Source organism: Chiloscyllium punctatum, chromosome 22 (assembly GCF_047496795.1).
Source record: "Chiloscyllium punctatum isolate Juve2018m chromosome 22, sChiPun1.3, whole genome shotgun sequence".
Lineage (NCBI taxonomy): Eukaryota > Metazoa > Chordata > Chondrichthyes > Orectolobiformes > Hemiscylliidae > Chiloscyllium > Chiloscyllium punctatum.
In genome coordinates this window covers 58,074,205-58,089,955 of record NC_092760.1, presented here as the reverse complement: position 1 = coordinate 58,089,955, position 15,751 = coordinate 58,074,205, and the positions used below count along the sequence as shown (strand labels likewise).

At 42.4% G+C, this 15,751-nt stretch overlaps 1 protein-coding gene and 2 non-coding genes across 3 annotated transcripts; all 3 read left to right on the top strand.

Annotated features, from left to right (window-relative positions):
• Positions 1-7,320: 7,320 nt before the first annotated feature.
• On the top strand, positions 7,321-13,593 carry rps13 (ribosomal protein S13). Its single transcript, XM_072592397.1, has 6 exons — positions 7,321-7,450; positions 8,108-8,156; positions 9,525-9,603; positions 11,162-11,331; positions 12,125-12,225; positions 13,507-13,593. Exons 1-6 carry the CDS (start codon positions 7,428-7,430, stop codon positions 13,538-13,540), a joined length of 456 nt encoding a protein of 151 aa, XP_072448498.1. The 5' UTR covers positions 7,321-7,427; the 3' UTR covers positions 13,541-13,593.
• On the top strand, positions 10,801-10,891 carry LOC140493895 (small nucleolar RNA SNORD14). The gene has a single exon (XR_011963781.1). It is a non-coding gene; the product is annotated as a small nucleolar RNA SNORD14 (small nucleolar RNA).
• On the top strand, positions 11,902-11,995 carry LOC140493894 (small nucleolar RNA SNORD14). The gene has a single exon (XR_011963780.1). It is a non-coding gene; the product is annotated as a small nucleolar RNA SNORD14 (small nucleolar RNA).
• Positions 13,594-15,751: the final 2,158 nt, after the last annotated feature.

Below are 15,751 nucleotides of genomic sequence, written 5' to 3'. Positions count from 1 at the left end.
TGACGCTAGCTGCCATTCCGGAACTACAGTATATGTAGATGGAGTCCATGGCTTGTGTGATTGTCTGGGCTGCTCACATAACTTTCTGTAGGTTCTTATGGCCATGGGTAGAGCAATTACTGTACCAGGCCATGATGTAGCTGGGTAGAATGCTTTCTATGATGCATCTATAAGAGTTAGTGAGGGTCCTTACAGACATGCTGAATTTCATAAGCGTTCTGAAGAAGAAGAGGCATTGTTGTGCCTTCTTGATTATCACACCTATGTGGGAGGTTCAGTGCAGGTTGCTGGTTATCATCACTCCAAAGAATTTGACGCTATCGACCCTCTCCACCTCAGCTCCATTGACGTAAGTAGGGTCATATTGTTCTTCTTTCTTCCTGAGGTCGATGATCAAGCTCCTTAGGTTTGTCAACCACTTTGGAAGAGAGATTGTTATCTTTGCATCACCAGATCAAGCATCCTATCTTCTTTCTGTATGCTGACTCATGATTGTCTGATATCTGTCAAACAATGGTAGCGTTTTCAGTCAACTTGTAAATGGCATTCGGATGAAATTGTGCCACACAGTCCCGAGTGCACAGGGAGTGCATCAGCAGCTTGAGTTGAGTTCTTGGGAGGCGCCGGTGTTGAGGCGCATCGCAGAGGAGGTGATGTTATCTTTCTTTACTGACTGCAGTCTATGGGTCAAGAGGTTGAGGATCCTGTTGCAGATAGCAGACCCAACACCTAGGTCTCAGAGTTTGGAGGTTAGTTTGGTTGGTATTATAATGTTGAAGATGGAGCTGTAATCAATAAGTAGAAGCCTGACACAGGTATCTGTATTATTCAGATGTTCGTCGAATGAGTGCAGGATGAGGAAAATGGCATCTACCGTGGACCTGTTGTACTGGTAGGCAGATTGCAAGGGATTGAGGCAGGCTGGGTGTCTAGGGTCGATGTGATCCATGACTAACCTCTCAAAGGACTTTGTAACTATGGAAGTCAGAGGGATCAGGCGGTAGTCATTGCGACACATTGCATGTGCTTTCTTTGTTACGGGAATAATGGAAGCAGTTGGGGATTTCAGATTGGACCAACGAGGGGTTAAAGATGTCAGAAAGTTCTCTCGCTAGCTGGTCTGCACAGCATCTAAGTGCATGGCTGGGGACTCCATCCGGACAAGTTGCTTTCCTTGGGTTCACTCTCAAGAAGGCGATCTGACATCTGCAGCAGTGACTGGAGGAATAGGAGGATCACGGGTTGTTGGGGGCAGGTGATACCATTCCACTGGCATTCTGTTTGAACGGATTGTAAAAAGAAGATCAGGGAAGGCTGTGTTTTTGTCTGCTATTCTGTTCTGCTTCAATTTGAATCCTATTATGCTGTGTAGGCCTTGTGACAGGCGATGGGTGTCCATTTGGTTAGTTTGGGTCTCTAACGTAGTCCTGTACTGCCTCTTGGCATCTGTAATAGCCTTGCAGAGGTTGTATCTAGAATTCCTGTGAAAGTCTGAGTCATTCAACTTGAATGCCACATGCCCGGTCTTCAGTAGACAACGGATGTCCCAGTTCATGCAAGGTTTCTGGTTGATGAACGCACTGATTTTCTTCTTTGACACACAGCCGTCTATACATATGCTAATCACGTGTGTGACGGTGACAGCATACTTGGCTAGGATGACTGCTGAACTCTGAAATATGGTCCAGCCCAACGATTCCAAGCAGTGCCACGGAAGCTCTTCTGCAGCTTCAGACCAGCATTGTCCAACTTTCTGTGCTAGCTCCTCAAGTTTCAGATGCTGCTTATGAATTGGGAGCAGGAACAGAGTGCTGTGATCTGATTTTCAAAAGTTTATTTGTGGTATGGAGTGGTAGGCATTGTTGGTGGTTCAGTAGCAATGGTTCAACATCTGTTGCGGAAGCTACTATGTTACATGCTCTTGTGACTGTAAGGGAGGGCAATCGCATGAGTTTGTGTGATAGAACCCTTGAACAAATGACACCTCTGCTACTGTATTGCTCCATTCCAGCAATGGCCAGGATATGTTTTCAATATTCGAGTGGGAAGCAGAAGACTGATTACCCGTGGCATTCAAGTGGACTGCGAGAATCGCAGCAGAGAGGAACAGAGAACTTTCTTCTTACCGATCTGGCACTTGGACCACCGCCAGTTGTAAAGTGAGTCCAGCAAGGCCCCCGTTCTTGGAAATAACGTGCATCTTGGCTGCTATTAGTTCTCGCTGTCTTGTCTAAGACCACATGCTCGGAAGTGAGGAGATGGAAAAATGGGCTGTTTGTCAACTTGGTATCATAAAATGCAAGTCTTGCTGCCTCCTTCTGTCTGCCCGGTATGTACAGCATGAGCGAAGTTAGGATGAGAGTTCAAGTGTTGCACAGTTTTGCAGGAGAGTCGTTTGCCGAAGTGAATGAATTGAATGGATGACGGAGAGGGGAAAGAGCCGGGAGGCAGCTTGAACGCTTGGTGGTTGCAATGGAAGTTTCGGCAATGTGAGTAATGGAGAATTGGTGCAGGAAAATGAAGAGAGTTTTGCGCTCTCTGCTGGCCGTGGCCGGTCGGATTGTGTAAAGTGGAGATTTTCTCAGAGCAGTAGGTGCTGTGAACAGCAGGGAGCAGTAAAAGGGAAGTGAATATCGAGGAGAGGTAGAAAGGGCAGTGTGGGAAGTGTGAGGTAATGACTGAAAGAGTGTGTTCGGGTGAGTGTGGAGGACTTGTCGAGAGATTCGGTTGTTGTAAAATGTGTGAATTTGTTGTTGACTTTGTAAGGATTGGTTATCGTGAGAGTGAATAAACGTGGCGGGAGTAGGGGGTGGAGGGAGTGAGTGGGGAAGGAAGGAAGCAGGATTGAGACATCGAGATTGATTGCACTGATGGCAAAAGATGGGAATGCCGCAAGGTAAAGAATGGTGTAAAAGACTGCGTCTCACTGTATTGGTCAGGCTGCACTGCTGCATCCATTCACAGGTGCTATCCCACTACCGAGCAGTGCGGGGGCTTTGACCTGCTCCGTTTCCGACCTGGGCCGGTTCACCCCTCTGCAACACACCTGGCACACCCGAGTTCCCCGAGGAGCACCATATGGACACTGCCCTTAGTGTGGGCACCCGATCGACACAGACCACAACAGCCCAGAACTCCCAACCTCAAGTCATCCGGCAGCCTCAGCCTCCCAGCAGCGGGATTACAGGCGCGCGCCACAGCCCCCGGCGATCGCGTGGCGCTTCCTCAGTCGCCTTCAGTTCAAACGGCAGCAAGAGCTCCACTGCAGACGTTGCTGCAAAGAAAACAGGCGGCTGCAGTTTCACAGAGAGTCATCGAGTCATGCAGTACGGAAACAAACCCTTCAACCCAATCACTCTGTGCCGAACATAATCTCAAACTAAACTCGCCGTAGCTCACTGCTACTGATCCAGATCCAAACTTTCCCTTTTCATGTACTTACCCAAATATCTTTTAACGGTACCCACATCCATCAGTTCCTCAGGAACTTCATTCCACTGGCTAACCCCCACCCTCGATGGAAAAAAATATGCCCCTCATGTCTTTTTTAACTCTCGCACTTCTGCACTTAAAATGTGCCCCCTCTCCTGAAATCCCGCATCCGAGGAAAAAGACAACTACTCTTCATCCTATCTATACCCTTCATTATTTTATAAACGTCCATAAGGTTTCCACTTGACCTGCTACTCTCCAGTGTAAAAGGTTCCAGCCTGTCGCTTCACTTCAGCTCTGATGTAGATTCATCGAGATTCATAACACGAGCTTGCTTTCTCTCCATGGACCATTGTGATCTCCAACACTTTTTGTTTTCTGTTGCAGATTCCAGCATCTGCAGTCATTTGTTCCTATCCAGTCTATCCAGCCTTTCTTTACAGCTCAAACTTTCCATACCTGGCAAAATCCAGGAAATCTCTTCTGAATTCCTCCAGCTTAAAAATATCCTTCCTATTACTTGGCAAACAGAACTGAACACTATAGTCCAGAAGATGTCTCACCAATGTCCTGTCCAAACACAACATGACTTTTCAACGCCTATACTCAAAGGATTGAGCAATGAAGGCACAGCGTGCAAGATGTCTCTTTAACCACCCTGTCTATATGTGATGGAAACTTCAAGGAATTGTGTACCTGAACCCATTGGCCTCTCTGTTCTACCAACACTACTTGTGTATAAACACAACCAAGGCCCTACGTTTGGTTGTGTCCTACCCTTATTTGTTGAATCCAAATGCAATACCTTGCCTTTATCCAGATTGAACACCATCTGCCATTTTTTTAACCTATTGACCCATTTGAACAAGATCCCTTTGTAATCTTTCACTGGCTACCACACGATCACTTTTGGTGCTGTCTGCAAGCTGACTAACCATGCCTTCTATATGCTCATCCAAATCATTCATATAGATGACAAACAAAAGATTACCCAGAACCGATCCTTGTGGAACACTGTGGTGACAGGCCTTCAGTCTGAAGGCAACCCTCAACCACTCGTCTCTTTCTCCTGCCATTAAGCCAATAATGCGTCCAATTGGCAAGCTCAATCTTGTGACCTAACTTCACTAATTAGTCTATAATGTGAAACCTTGTCAAAAGTTCTACTAAAGTCCAAGAAAACAACATCTACTGTTCTGCCTTCATCAATCCTTTTGGTAACTTCTTCAAAACTGCAAGCATGTTTGTGAGAAATTATTTTTCTCACACAAAGCCACGCTGGCTATCCTGAATCAATTTATGTCTCTCTAAATGTCCATAAAGTTTATGTTTTAAAATCACTTCCATCAATCTACCCACAACCAAAGTCAGACAGGCCAATAGTTCCTGGCTTTCTCCTTACAAGATTTCTTAAGCAAATCTAGGCAAAAATGTCTCCTCCTATCTCTCCAAACCTTTGCTATTCATCTATTTACCTAGGTGTCCTTTAAACATTGCAATTGTGCTCAACATTCACCGTTTCCTCAGGAAGTTCATTCCACATGCCAATCACCTTCTGTGTAAAAATAACTTGCCCCTCATGCCTTTTTAAAATCTCCCTCCTCTCACCTTAAAAAATATATCCCCTGTTCTTGAAATTCCCCCATCCTAGGTCTCACTCATGTCCTGTACAACCTCAACATGACAACACTCAAAGTATAGACAACCACATATGTCCCAGGCTATGCTTGTGCCTTTGTTGGTATTTGGAACATGGAAAAGATGAGGACTTCTCATTTCATTCCTGATGAAGGGCTTATGCCTGAGTGTCAATTCTCCTGCTCCTCGGATGCTGCCTGACCAGCTGTGCATTTCCAGCATCACACTCTCAACTCAGTATGTGAAACATGCCTTGTTGTGTTTCTATTCCAGAGACTACCAACAACTCTTTCTCTGATATATCGATGATGTCATACCTGTGCCCTCTCCCTAATGATGACACTCACCAGCCAGTTGTTTGCCTTTTCACTTAAACCATCTTGTTCCCATGCTAAAATTCCCATCCTGGGTGTGCTATAGTGTTGTATTAATGTTGTTCAACGTGAACTGGAGGAACAACATCACATTTTCATGTCACATCTCCCTATGCTAGCCCTCAACGTTGAGTCAACAAACTTCACAGCACGACATCTACCCTCCAGTTGGTTTAGAAACTGACTCATTCCTTCACCTCCATTGCTTTTTTAATCCCAGCAGCGGGATTACAAGCTTGCGCCACAGCACCCGGCGATCGCGTTGCGCTTCCCTCAATCGCCTTTTGTCCAAACGGCAGCAATAGCTCCACTGCAGACGTCGCTGCAAAGAGAACAGGCGGCTGCAGTTTCACGGAGACGAAATGATGACTGCAGCTTGTGGAGACCACAGTCAAGCGTGTGTTGCTGGAAAAGCACAGCTGGTAAGGCAGTATCCGAGGAACAGAAGACATTTCTGGCATTTCTTCATCAGGAATGATCCCTGGTGTAGGGCTTTTGTCCAAAATGTGGTTTCTTCTGTTTATCCAGCAACACACTCTTGACGTAGTTCCACTGAGAATCATAGAGTCACGCAGCAAATATGCAAAAATAGACTGCGTCCCAGCATCCATTCATAAGCACACATATATACAGTTAATGGTAAGGTCCTAGAGACTGGTACTGAACAAAGAGACTTTGGAGTGCAGGTTCATAATTCCTTGAAAGTGGAGTTGCAGGTCGATTGAATCGTGAAAAAGGCGTTTAGTATGCCTTCCTTTACTGGTCAGAAGCATTGAGCGAAGGAGGTGGGAGGTCATGTTTTGGATGTACAGGACATTGGATTGGCCACTTTTGGAATATTGTCTGCAATTCTGGTCTCCCTCCTCTAGGAAAGATGTGGTGAAACTTGAAAGGGTTTAGGAAAGGTTTATAAGGATTTTGTCAGGGTTGGAGGTTTTGTGCTAAAGGGAGAGACCGAATACGTTGAGGCTGTTTTCCCAGGAGCATCAGAGGCTGAGGGGTGAAAGGTTCATAAAATCATGAGGCCATGGATCGAGTAAATAGACCAGATAGACAAAGTGAGGACTGCAGATGCTGGAGATCAGAGTTGAGAGCGTGTTACTGTGAAAGCACAGCAGGTTATACAACATCCGAGGAGCAGGAAAGTCGACATTTCGGGCATAAGTCCTTCATCAGGAATCCGAATTCAACAAAATTCCTGATGAAGGGATTATGCCCGAAACATCGATTTTTCTGCTCCTCGGATGCTGCCCAACCTGCTGTGTTTTCCCAGCAACACACTCTAAATAGATAAGGTATTTTCCCTGTGGTGGGGGAGTCCAGGTTGGTATAGGTTTAGGGTGAGGGGGAAAGATTTAAAAGGGACCTAAGGCTCAACCTTTTCACGCAGAGGGTAGTGTGTGTATGGAATGTGCTGCCAGAGGAAGTGGTGGAGCCAGGTACAATTGGAACATTTAACAGGCATCTGGCTGAGTATATGAATGGGAAGGGTTTTAGAAGGATATGGGCCAACTGCTGACAAATGGGACTAGATTAATTTCGGAAATTTGGTCGGCATGCACGAGTTGGACCGAAGGGTCTGTGTCCTTGCTGTGTATCATTTGTGTCTCCAGTACAGATGAACACAGTGTTTTGACCTGCTCCCTTTCCCACCTTGATAGATACACCCCTTTCAGCCCCATCTGGTGGTCCTACATGTCCCGCGGAGCTGAAGTCAACTGCAGATTCTGAACTAGACGTGGATTCTGGGTCGGCACAGTCCCAGGTCAGTACCGAACCCCCGACCTCCTGCAGCCTCCAATTGACTGGACAACAGACGCGCGCCGCCGCTGAGGGAGCGCGTTCGCGAGTCCAGGCACGCCTGCCAGACTCGAGCGGAGATGGGTGTGGCTGCACAGGCGCATTAGTAACGTGGGCGTGGCCAGGCCCCCCAGAAGAGGCGCAGGCGCAGAGCCCTCCTTCTCTTTCTTTCCTGTCGCCGCCATGGGTCGTATGCACGCTCCTGGGTAAGGGCCTGGGAAGAGGTGTAGGCCGAAGGCGCCTCAAGTGAGAGGGTTCCCAGCCTGGTCCATCCCGTTATGTAGCGGTGGGAGGCTTCAAGGGGCCCACTGCGGGCGGTAGTGGCGCCTCCTCGGGGCGGTCTAATGGTGGCGGAGCTCCCTGAGCCAGCCCCACGAGGAGACACGTAGGCCTGACGCTCGGCCTTGGGGCCTGAACCAGGCCTGTTTCGCCCAGTAAGATTTCTGGCATCCCAAGTGTTTTGCCTTCATTCGAGGCAAAATCTGCGGCTTATCTCGCTGCAGCACGCGGCCCAAAGGCTGAGTTCTCTCCTCGATTCCTGTATGCAATCGCTGGCCTGGGGAGCGGGCGGCGGCGGTGGGGAAAATGCTGGTGATGGCTCCGCTCTACCGGTTTTTAACCTTGTACTTACTGCTTCAGGTTCATTATTTATCCAAAAGAGCTTGGGTAATGCTGTTGGAAGTGTTCAAAAAGCTAGGGTGATGCTGAAGAAAAGCAGAGCATGTTCAGTGTTCAGCCGGCCAGGCTCAACATAACTTGCACCATTTTGCACTTTCATGTTAAAAATGAATACAGGAGAGTGAAACTTCGATGTTTGTTATTGGTCATACATCGCACGATTATTATTATCTTTTTATTTGCAGCAAGGGCTTGTCCCAGTCAGCTTTACCTTACAGACGCAGTGTGCCCACTGTAAGTCAATCGATTTTTCTTCTGTAAGTGGGAGACAAATTTTAAAAAACCTATCTTTGAGGGTATAACCAGTTTGAATTTTTAATAAAATCCAGTATACAGCATATTTTGCTCTTCATAAGGCAGTCGATAAAGTGCTGGGCAAAGTGAATGTAGAAGTTTAGATATGTTTGGGTAAAATAAGTCATTTTCAAAAAACAATGTAACTGGAGTGGTACAAGACTTTGTCCTATGGCTGTAGCTATTTGCAATGTATATGTTTATGACTGAATAATCAGTGATGAAGCTTCCTTTTCTGATGATAAGGATCTGCTGGATTGATATCATTCAGGTGGATACAGTCTGCAAAAAGCTGTAATCAAAAGAAATTATTGGGAAGCAAGGGAACTGATGGGTTATAATGTGGGAAAGGGTAAAAGTATTTACTGATCATAACAGCAGAAGTTTTTCAGGATGGAAAGACTTTAGAATCTAATGCTCAGAGGAACCGAAAGCAGAGATTTACCTGTACTTCCACACACGCCATCTACAGTATCTGTTGCTCCTGCTGTGGTCATCTCGACATTGGGGAGACAGGATGCCAACTTGGAGAAAGTTTCAGAGAACATCTCTTGGACACACTAAACAACCCCATCGCTCTGTGGCGAATACTTTAACTCTTACTCTACCCAGGACATGCAAGTCATGGGCCTCTTCACTGCCAAACACTAACCACCTGACCCCTGGAGGTAGAATGCCTTACTTTTTGCCTTGGGGCCCTCCAACTACATGGAATCTATGTGGACTTCTTCAGTTTCCTCATTTCCCATTACCCACCTTATCCCAGATCCAAACTTACACTTCGCACCACTCTCTTGAGCTGTCCACCTTTCTTCCCACCTATCTGCTCCACTCTCCCCTCTGACCTATCACCCCCACCTTTGTCGACCTATCTCATTCCTGACTGCTTTTCTGTGCACCCCCCATTTATTTCTTAACCCCTTGGGCCACATGCCTCATTCATGTTCAAAATGTCGATTCTGCTGCTTCTCGGTTGTTGTCTGATCGCCTGGGCTTTTCCAGTATCTCACTCTTTGACTCTGATCTCCAGCATCTACGTCCTCACTTTCTTCTACCCATATCTTTGGTTAGGGATTTTCAGTGTCTACAGTTAGTCAATTACTGATCTGTTCAGTACTTAATTGTGACTTTGTTTGTTGATTTATAATTGATCTGTTTCATATTAATTATAGGATTTTCTAAAGGTTTCATAATATTGAGCTCTTGTGCTTTTGAATGAGGTATCTGGGTTATAAGTGAATTTAATAGATTCAATAGGAAAATCTTGGTTTTATTTCTGTATGTGACATATCTGTTTTGTCCTTCTAGTGGCTCAAATTAACATCTGATGATGTAAAAGAACAAATTTACAAGCTAGCAAAGAAGGGCTTGACCCCATCACAGATTGGTGAGTATACAATTGGATGCTGCCTGAACTGCTGTGCTCTTCCAGCACCACTAATCCAGTATACAATTTTAGGTAGTTGCATAAGAATTTGAGTATAGAAACACTTATTATTGTTAATACATATTCAAAATATTGAAGGTGCTGAAAACTTGAAATGAAATAAAAGCAGAATACAGGAAATATTCTGATCAGGCAACATTTGTGGAGAGAGGGGGAGATCTGTTTCAAGTCTGAGTATTTGGTCTGAAATGTGAATTCTTGTTTCATTTTACATGGCAGGCTTTTTTGTTTAGGTAATGTGATGCACCTACATACTTCTAAGACTACAGAGGATCATTGACCTTAATAGAAATGAGAAAAACTAAGACAGTTATACTGAAAATGATTGTTTTTTTCTTTAGCTGTTATCATGTACAAATCTGTGTCACACTAGAATAAAGTCCATTTGTTGTGCATGCAGAGAAGACTACTAAGTACTGCCAGGGTTTAGAAGTGTTGAGATATGAGCTTGGGTTGTATTTGGAGGAGATATGGTGAAGATAAATGATTAGTTTTAAGAAGCTTGGTGCGTGTACATCAGGAGAAAGGTTTTACTGGACTAAGGGTCTAGCACACTGTTGGTAGTTGGGACTTTGAATTGGGGGAACGTACCTTATGAATGATGGGTACTTTTGAGCACAGATAAGCTCTGTTAACAAATTTGCACGATATTAAGAGCAAGACAGTGGCTAGTCCCTCAAAGCATTTTTTTGCATTTCAGTCGCATATCTGTTGGAGTGCTGATTATGTTTTTTCCAATTACTGTCTGTGTTTCCAGACTGAATGGAGCTTTCAGACATTCCTGTTAAATGATTCTGATCCCTGTGGATTAAACTTTTTAACACTGCATCCTGACACATCAGTTCTGTAAAGTTTGTAAATTTTCATTCACTAATGTAATATGAGCTTATGGTATTTCCCGCATATCAAATCAGCTCTGCTGCCAATATTAATTTTAAGTTGAAAATTCAGTTTGTTTAATTGAGAATTGCAAGTTGTTTCGCTTAAAGCATTCTTAAGTTAGCATTCTAACTTCTCAACAATTAATGACTTTTTCTGCCTTCTGCCCTTTGATCCAGTTTCATAGAATCTTATACATTTTCCTGTGATGTGTTTGGCTGTGACCTCATGGGACACTTGTAATGTTAGGTGACTTGCTTACAATGATGACAGTTCCCAATCATTCGCAGTTTCCTCCAGAAAGGACAAGTCCACTTGTTGGTTCGACCTTCCTTGGATGTCTGAGTGAGCATTTCCAAGTAACTGGCTACTAATTCATTGAGAATATATGTATTTAAACTGTTATTCTTATGCACACTAGTAACATAGAATTGTCGTTCAACTTGGCCAGTTGAACAGTCCTGATGAAGGTCTTTTACCTGAAACGTTGCATCTCCTGCTCCTCAGATGCTGCCTGACCTATGCTTTTCCAGCGCCATGCTCTTAACATAGTATTGTTGTTCAACTTGGCCAGTTCAGTTGGATGTTAAAGAAGAGCCTTTCTAAACCTGTCTTTCAGGTGTGATCCTTAGGGATTCCCATGGTGTTGCCCAAGTGCGTTTTGTTACTGGGAACAAGATTCTCAGGATCCTGAAGTCTAAGGGGCTTGCTCCAGATCTTCCAGAGGACTTGTACCACTTGATCAAGACTGCTGTGGCTGTTCGCAAACATTTGGAGAGGAACAGGAAGGTTAGTGCTATTACAGTTAAAGTATATGTTACAGTTCATTCAAGAATGCTCAGCAGCTTTATACAGTAACATTTATGTTTTATTGAGGAACTTTTCATCAATTAAGTAGTGTTGTTTGGGGTGTTGAGGGTTTTGCCTCAACAGCCTATACTCTGCAAAAGAATTGAATTGCTGGCAGTGGTTATTTGCCTGCATATGTTTTCCAGAAGTTACTGTTCATTTCAGTCGAGTAATGATGGTCAACACTGCAATAGTTGTCACAGCAAAACTGCCATAACTCCTCTGGCCCTAAATTTGAGCAATAGTAAATAGGTAAAATATTTAAATGTTAGGTCTTGTTCGGAGTGGAGTTTGAAAATGAAAGGACTTGGGACAGAGCAGCTGAAGGCTTACTGTTCATGTTAGAATGAAATTGGTTTAATAAAAACAAAGATTCATGTTTGTAATCTAAAGCATTAAGTTGCCTATGTTTTTTGTTTTGATTTTTAATTCTGAATGTCTTATGATTGCAAGCTAATTTTGCTGACAATTAACTTGCGTTTTCTCAAGCGATGAATTGCATGTATCAGCTCACAGTGATGAATGTTTATCCAGCATTCGCAGTTTCCTCCAGAAAGGGCTTTCCCCCTAATGTTGGTCAATCCTTCCTTGGATGTCTGAGTGAGCTATGCGGCTGTGTTCAACTTAATGTACCTATGTTCAGTTTAATGTACCTGTGGTGAAGAAACCAATGATAGGTTAAGGGGTTGCCTGTTAAACAATCAGTATGAACAATATGGTATTCTTGCTGCAGGACAAGGATGCCAAGTTTCGTTTGATCCTTATTGAAAGCAGGATTCATAGGCTGGCTCGTTATTACAAGTCCAAGAGGGTACTTCCACCCAACTGGAAATAGTGAGTAATTCTTACCTATTTTGTAAGATTCTACTAATCAAATCTGCTTTGTGCACATTATATTGTAGGTAAGTGTATTTTAAAACTAATAGTTAGCTCTCAATGATGACGTTTCTCCAACCATTCGCAGTTTCTTCCAGAAAGAGATTTGCTCTTGATGTTGGCAAACTCTTCCTTGGATGTCTGAGTGAGCTACACACAGTAAGGTGAAGCAATGCTTGTCAAATACCAAGTGCTCAGTACTGCAGAAAGTCGAAAAAATAGAAAACTTTAAAAGAAAATAATTTAGTAAAGTAGTATGATGGCATGAGTAAAGCAATGAAAATATAGTGAAAGAGGAAGGAATGGCCAGTTTGGAACAAAAGATTTGTTTGGAGAAATGAGATGAATTTTTTGCAGAAGAGTCGAATGAAACTGATGTAGCTGGAGGCATGTGAAATTCAGTGTTTAATACATTGAGGTAACAATTAAAGTTTTGGCATCCTTAATTGTGGATAAATGAGTTCAGATCGTGTCTCCTAAACCGCTAATGGAAAATGTTGTCAAAAATTGTTTTAAATCTGTTCATGAATGGAAAGAAGACTAGTTTTCGTGTTGGACTAGGCTGTGTAGTCGCAACCCTCTGTAATTTGTGGTCTTCGGCAGAGAAGTGCAAGCTGTGATGCATCCAGAGAGAATGCTTTCTATAATGCATCTATTAAAAAATGGGCAAATTGTTGTGGACATACAACTTACCTTAGCTTTCCGAAGTAGTAGAGACATTGATATGTCTCATTGAGTATAGCTTAATCTTATGCAATTGGCCACAAGTATTTTCCTGGTGTTGGAAAATATACATAGAATGGAGAGGACAAGTGTCAGCTGTCCTGTTCACTCCGAAATCTGGCTCTTAAAAAAAAGACTGGATAGGACATACCTATTTCCATTGAAATGTCAATATACAAAGTGACATTGGTGATACAATAAGAGCTGAGTTCAGAAAATTCTTGCTGGAGGAAGTTTTAACTTGCTGGCTGAAAGTATGGTAGAGGCAGAAAATCATCTTTTTTTTAAAAAAAATGCCTGCAATGCAGTTGAGATGCCGAAAACATAGTGGTTCTAGATTAAGATTCAAAGGTGGATTGTACTGGATAGTTCTTTCTTAATTTGTGTAGCTCTGATGCTGTAAATCTTTTTGCAGTTCTAAGTGTAAATAAATAAGGAGAGAACTTTGCATTTGTCAGATCAGTTTTGTTGTCCATGCAATGGGCTAATTATGCATTACTTTTTTTCTCCCCACAGTGAATCCTCCACCGCTTCAGCACTTGTCGCCTAAGAAGTTTCTTCATTGATTTACTTCACCTGAAAAATAAAATTCTTTGTATCTTGTTCATGTCAACCTGTCTGATTTTTGAGACTTGTGGTCTTTTATAATCTAAAATTATTTACATGTGGCATCATTTCACGGCAGTTTCCAAACACATTTCTGATTGGAGGATTTTGAAATCTTTTAGCTTGAGTACAAAATTATAAAAGCAAAATATTGGATGTTACAAATCTGAAATAATGCTGGAGAAACTCTGTAGGTCTGATAGCAGTGGAAGGAGAAATACTTGAATTCAAGTCCAGTGTGGTGACTTATTTTCTGATGAATGGTCACTGCACTCTGACAGTATTTCTCTTCACGTAAGCTGCCAAACCTGAGTTTCTTTAGTATTCTCTGGGTTGTGTATTATGCATTTGATATGCCACGAATAATAGGTATCATTACATGCATAAATGCAAAATGGCAGATGTAGGATAGGCGTTGAAGTTGCATCCTAAATTGTGAACACCACAATGTATTGGGGGAAATGGAGTTAACTTGACTTTTTAAATAGTTACAATTAAAAGGCTGTAAAAAAAAAAAAATAAAATTGAATGTATGCATAAGTTTCTTTAAATACTGAAGTAAATTAGTGTCTTTATTAAAACATGTCAGTTGACTGCACAGTAACTATTTGACTTCAAAGTCCTAAATCTTGCTGCTTTTACTCTCTCTTGCCCACCCAAGCGCACACAGTTGAGCACCTTGGCCCCTACAATGTCAAATGTCAACCAGATGTGCAGCAGTTCTCTTTTTAAGGTCACTGGCCAGGATGTGTGTGCATTTTGCTTGGCTATATTAAAATATCACCTTTTAATATCCAAGCACTGCTAAATTCCTTTTGAGGGTAAGAGGTTTCATGTAAACACTTTTTTTTTTGAAGATGGAATCCATTTTTCATGCCTGTAAAATTTGAGGTATCTTGCGATTTGATCGGTTAGATTTTCACAATCCAGTTCACGTCAGCATTTAGAGTCTGATGCAGTGGTGAATACTATTAAGCCTTTGTTTTTGGATGTGTTAATAGAGTTATTATTACTCAAAGGAGTAGTTAATATTTCACTAAAAGAGTATATAAACATCTCAAATTTGAGTTCTTAAAATTGAAACATTGATATATGCAAACAGTTGTGCACTATGCTTCACCCATTAGCTATATTTTATTATAGCTGTCATTATCATTTACTGATTTAGTATATTGCCATCTAAGCTTCTGTCATTACTGGATAAATCAATTTCCAGAATGAAGTTTGGCTTGTTAGGTTTATATCTGAAAATGTGTTGCTGGAAAAGTGCAGCAGGTCAGGCAGCATCCAACGATCTAGTGGATCTTAATCTAGAACCATTATGTTTACGGCATCTCAACTGCATCGCAGGCTTTTTTTAAAAAAAAAATGATTTTCTGCCTCGACCATACTTTCAGCCAGCAAGTTAAAACTCCCTCCAGCAAGAATTTTCTGAACTCACCTCTTATTGTATCACCAATGTCACTGCGCTTTTCCAGCAACACATTTTCAGCTCTGATTTCCAGCATCTGCAGTCCTCACTTTCTCCTAGTTAGGTTCATTGTCATGGTTATTAGTGATTTGAAAATTTTAGAAAGCTGCACATGAACATGGCCTGCAGTGACAATTTTACAATTTCCTTCTAAGTCTGCTGGTACAGGCTTTTCATAATTTTAATGGTCTTAAACTCAGTTCTAATAACTTGAAGATTTCTACTGTAAACTTTCCTGGCTTGGAAGCTTCACAAACCACCACCTTAGGCTACAATGACTGGTTCTATTTAACTAAAACTTGCCTTTAAACACACTTCTCAGAATTAAGATTGAGAAGTTAAACTTATTTGGAAGTCAAAATTAATGGATTTTAATGCCATCATCATATAAGTATGGAAATACCTGCCTTGAATTAAACTACAGTTGCATGCTTTCTTGGGATTGTTGCACTGCAGTCATATTTTGAAACTACACGTTTTAAAAATATCTTTTAGAACTAACCTGTATCTGCCCCTATTTTCAAGATTTGGATTTTAAAATATCCAAACTTTAATAGTAAAACTGCTCTCAAAATGGAGAAAAAGGAGCACACGCTATCGATTAAAGGTGGGGGACATTTCTGCCTGTTATGTGGTGCTATCATACATGAAGTCATGTTCTGAATTGTTTTTGCCATTTTTCTT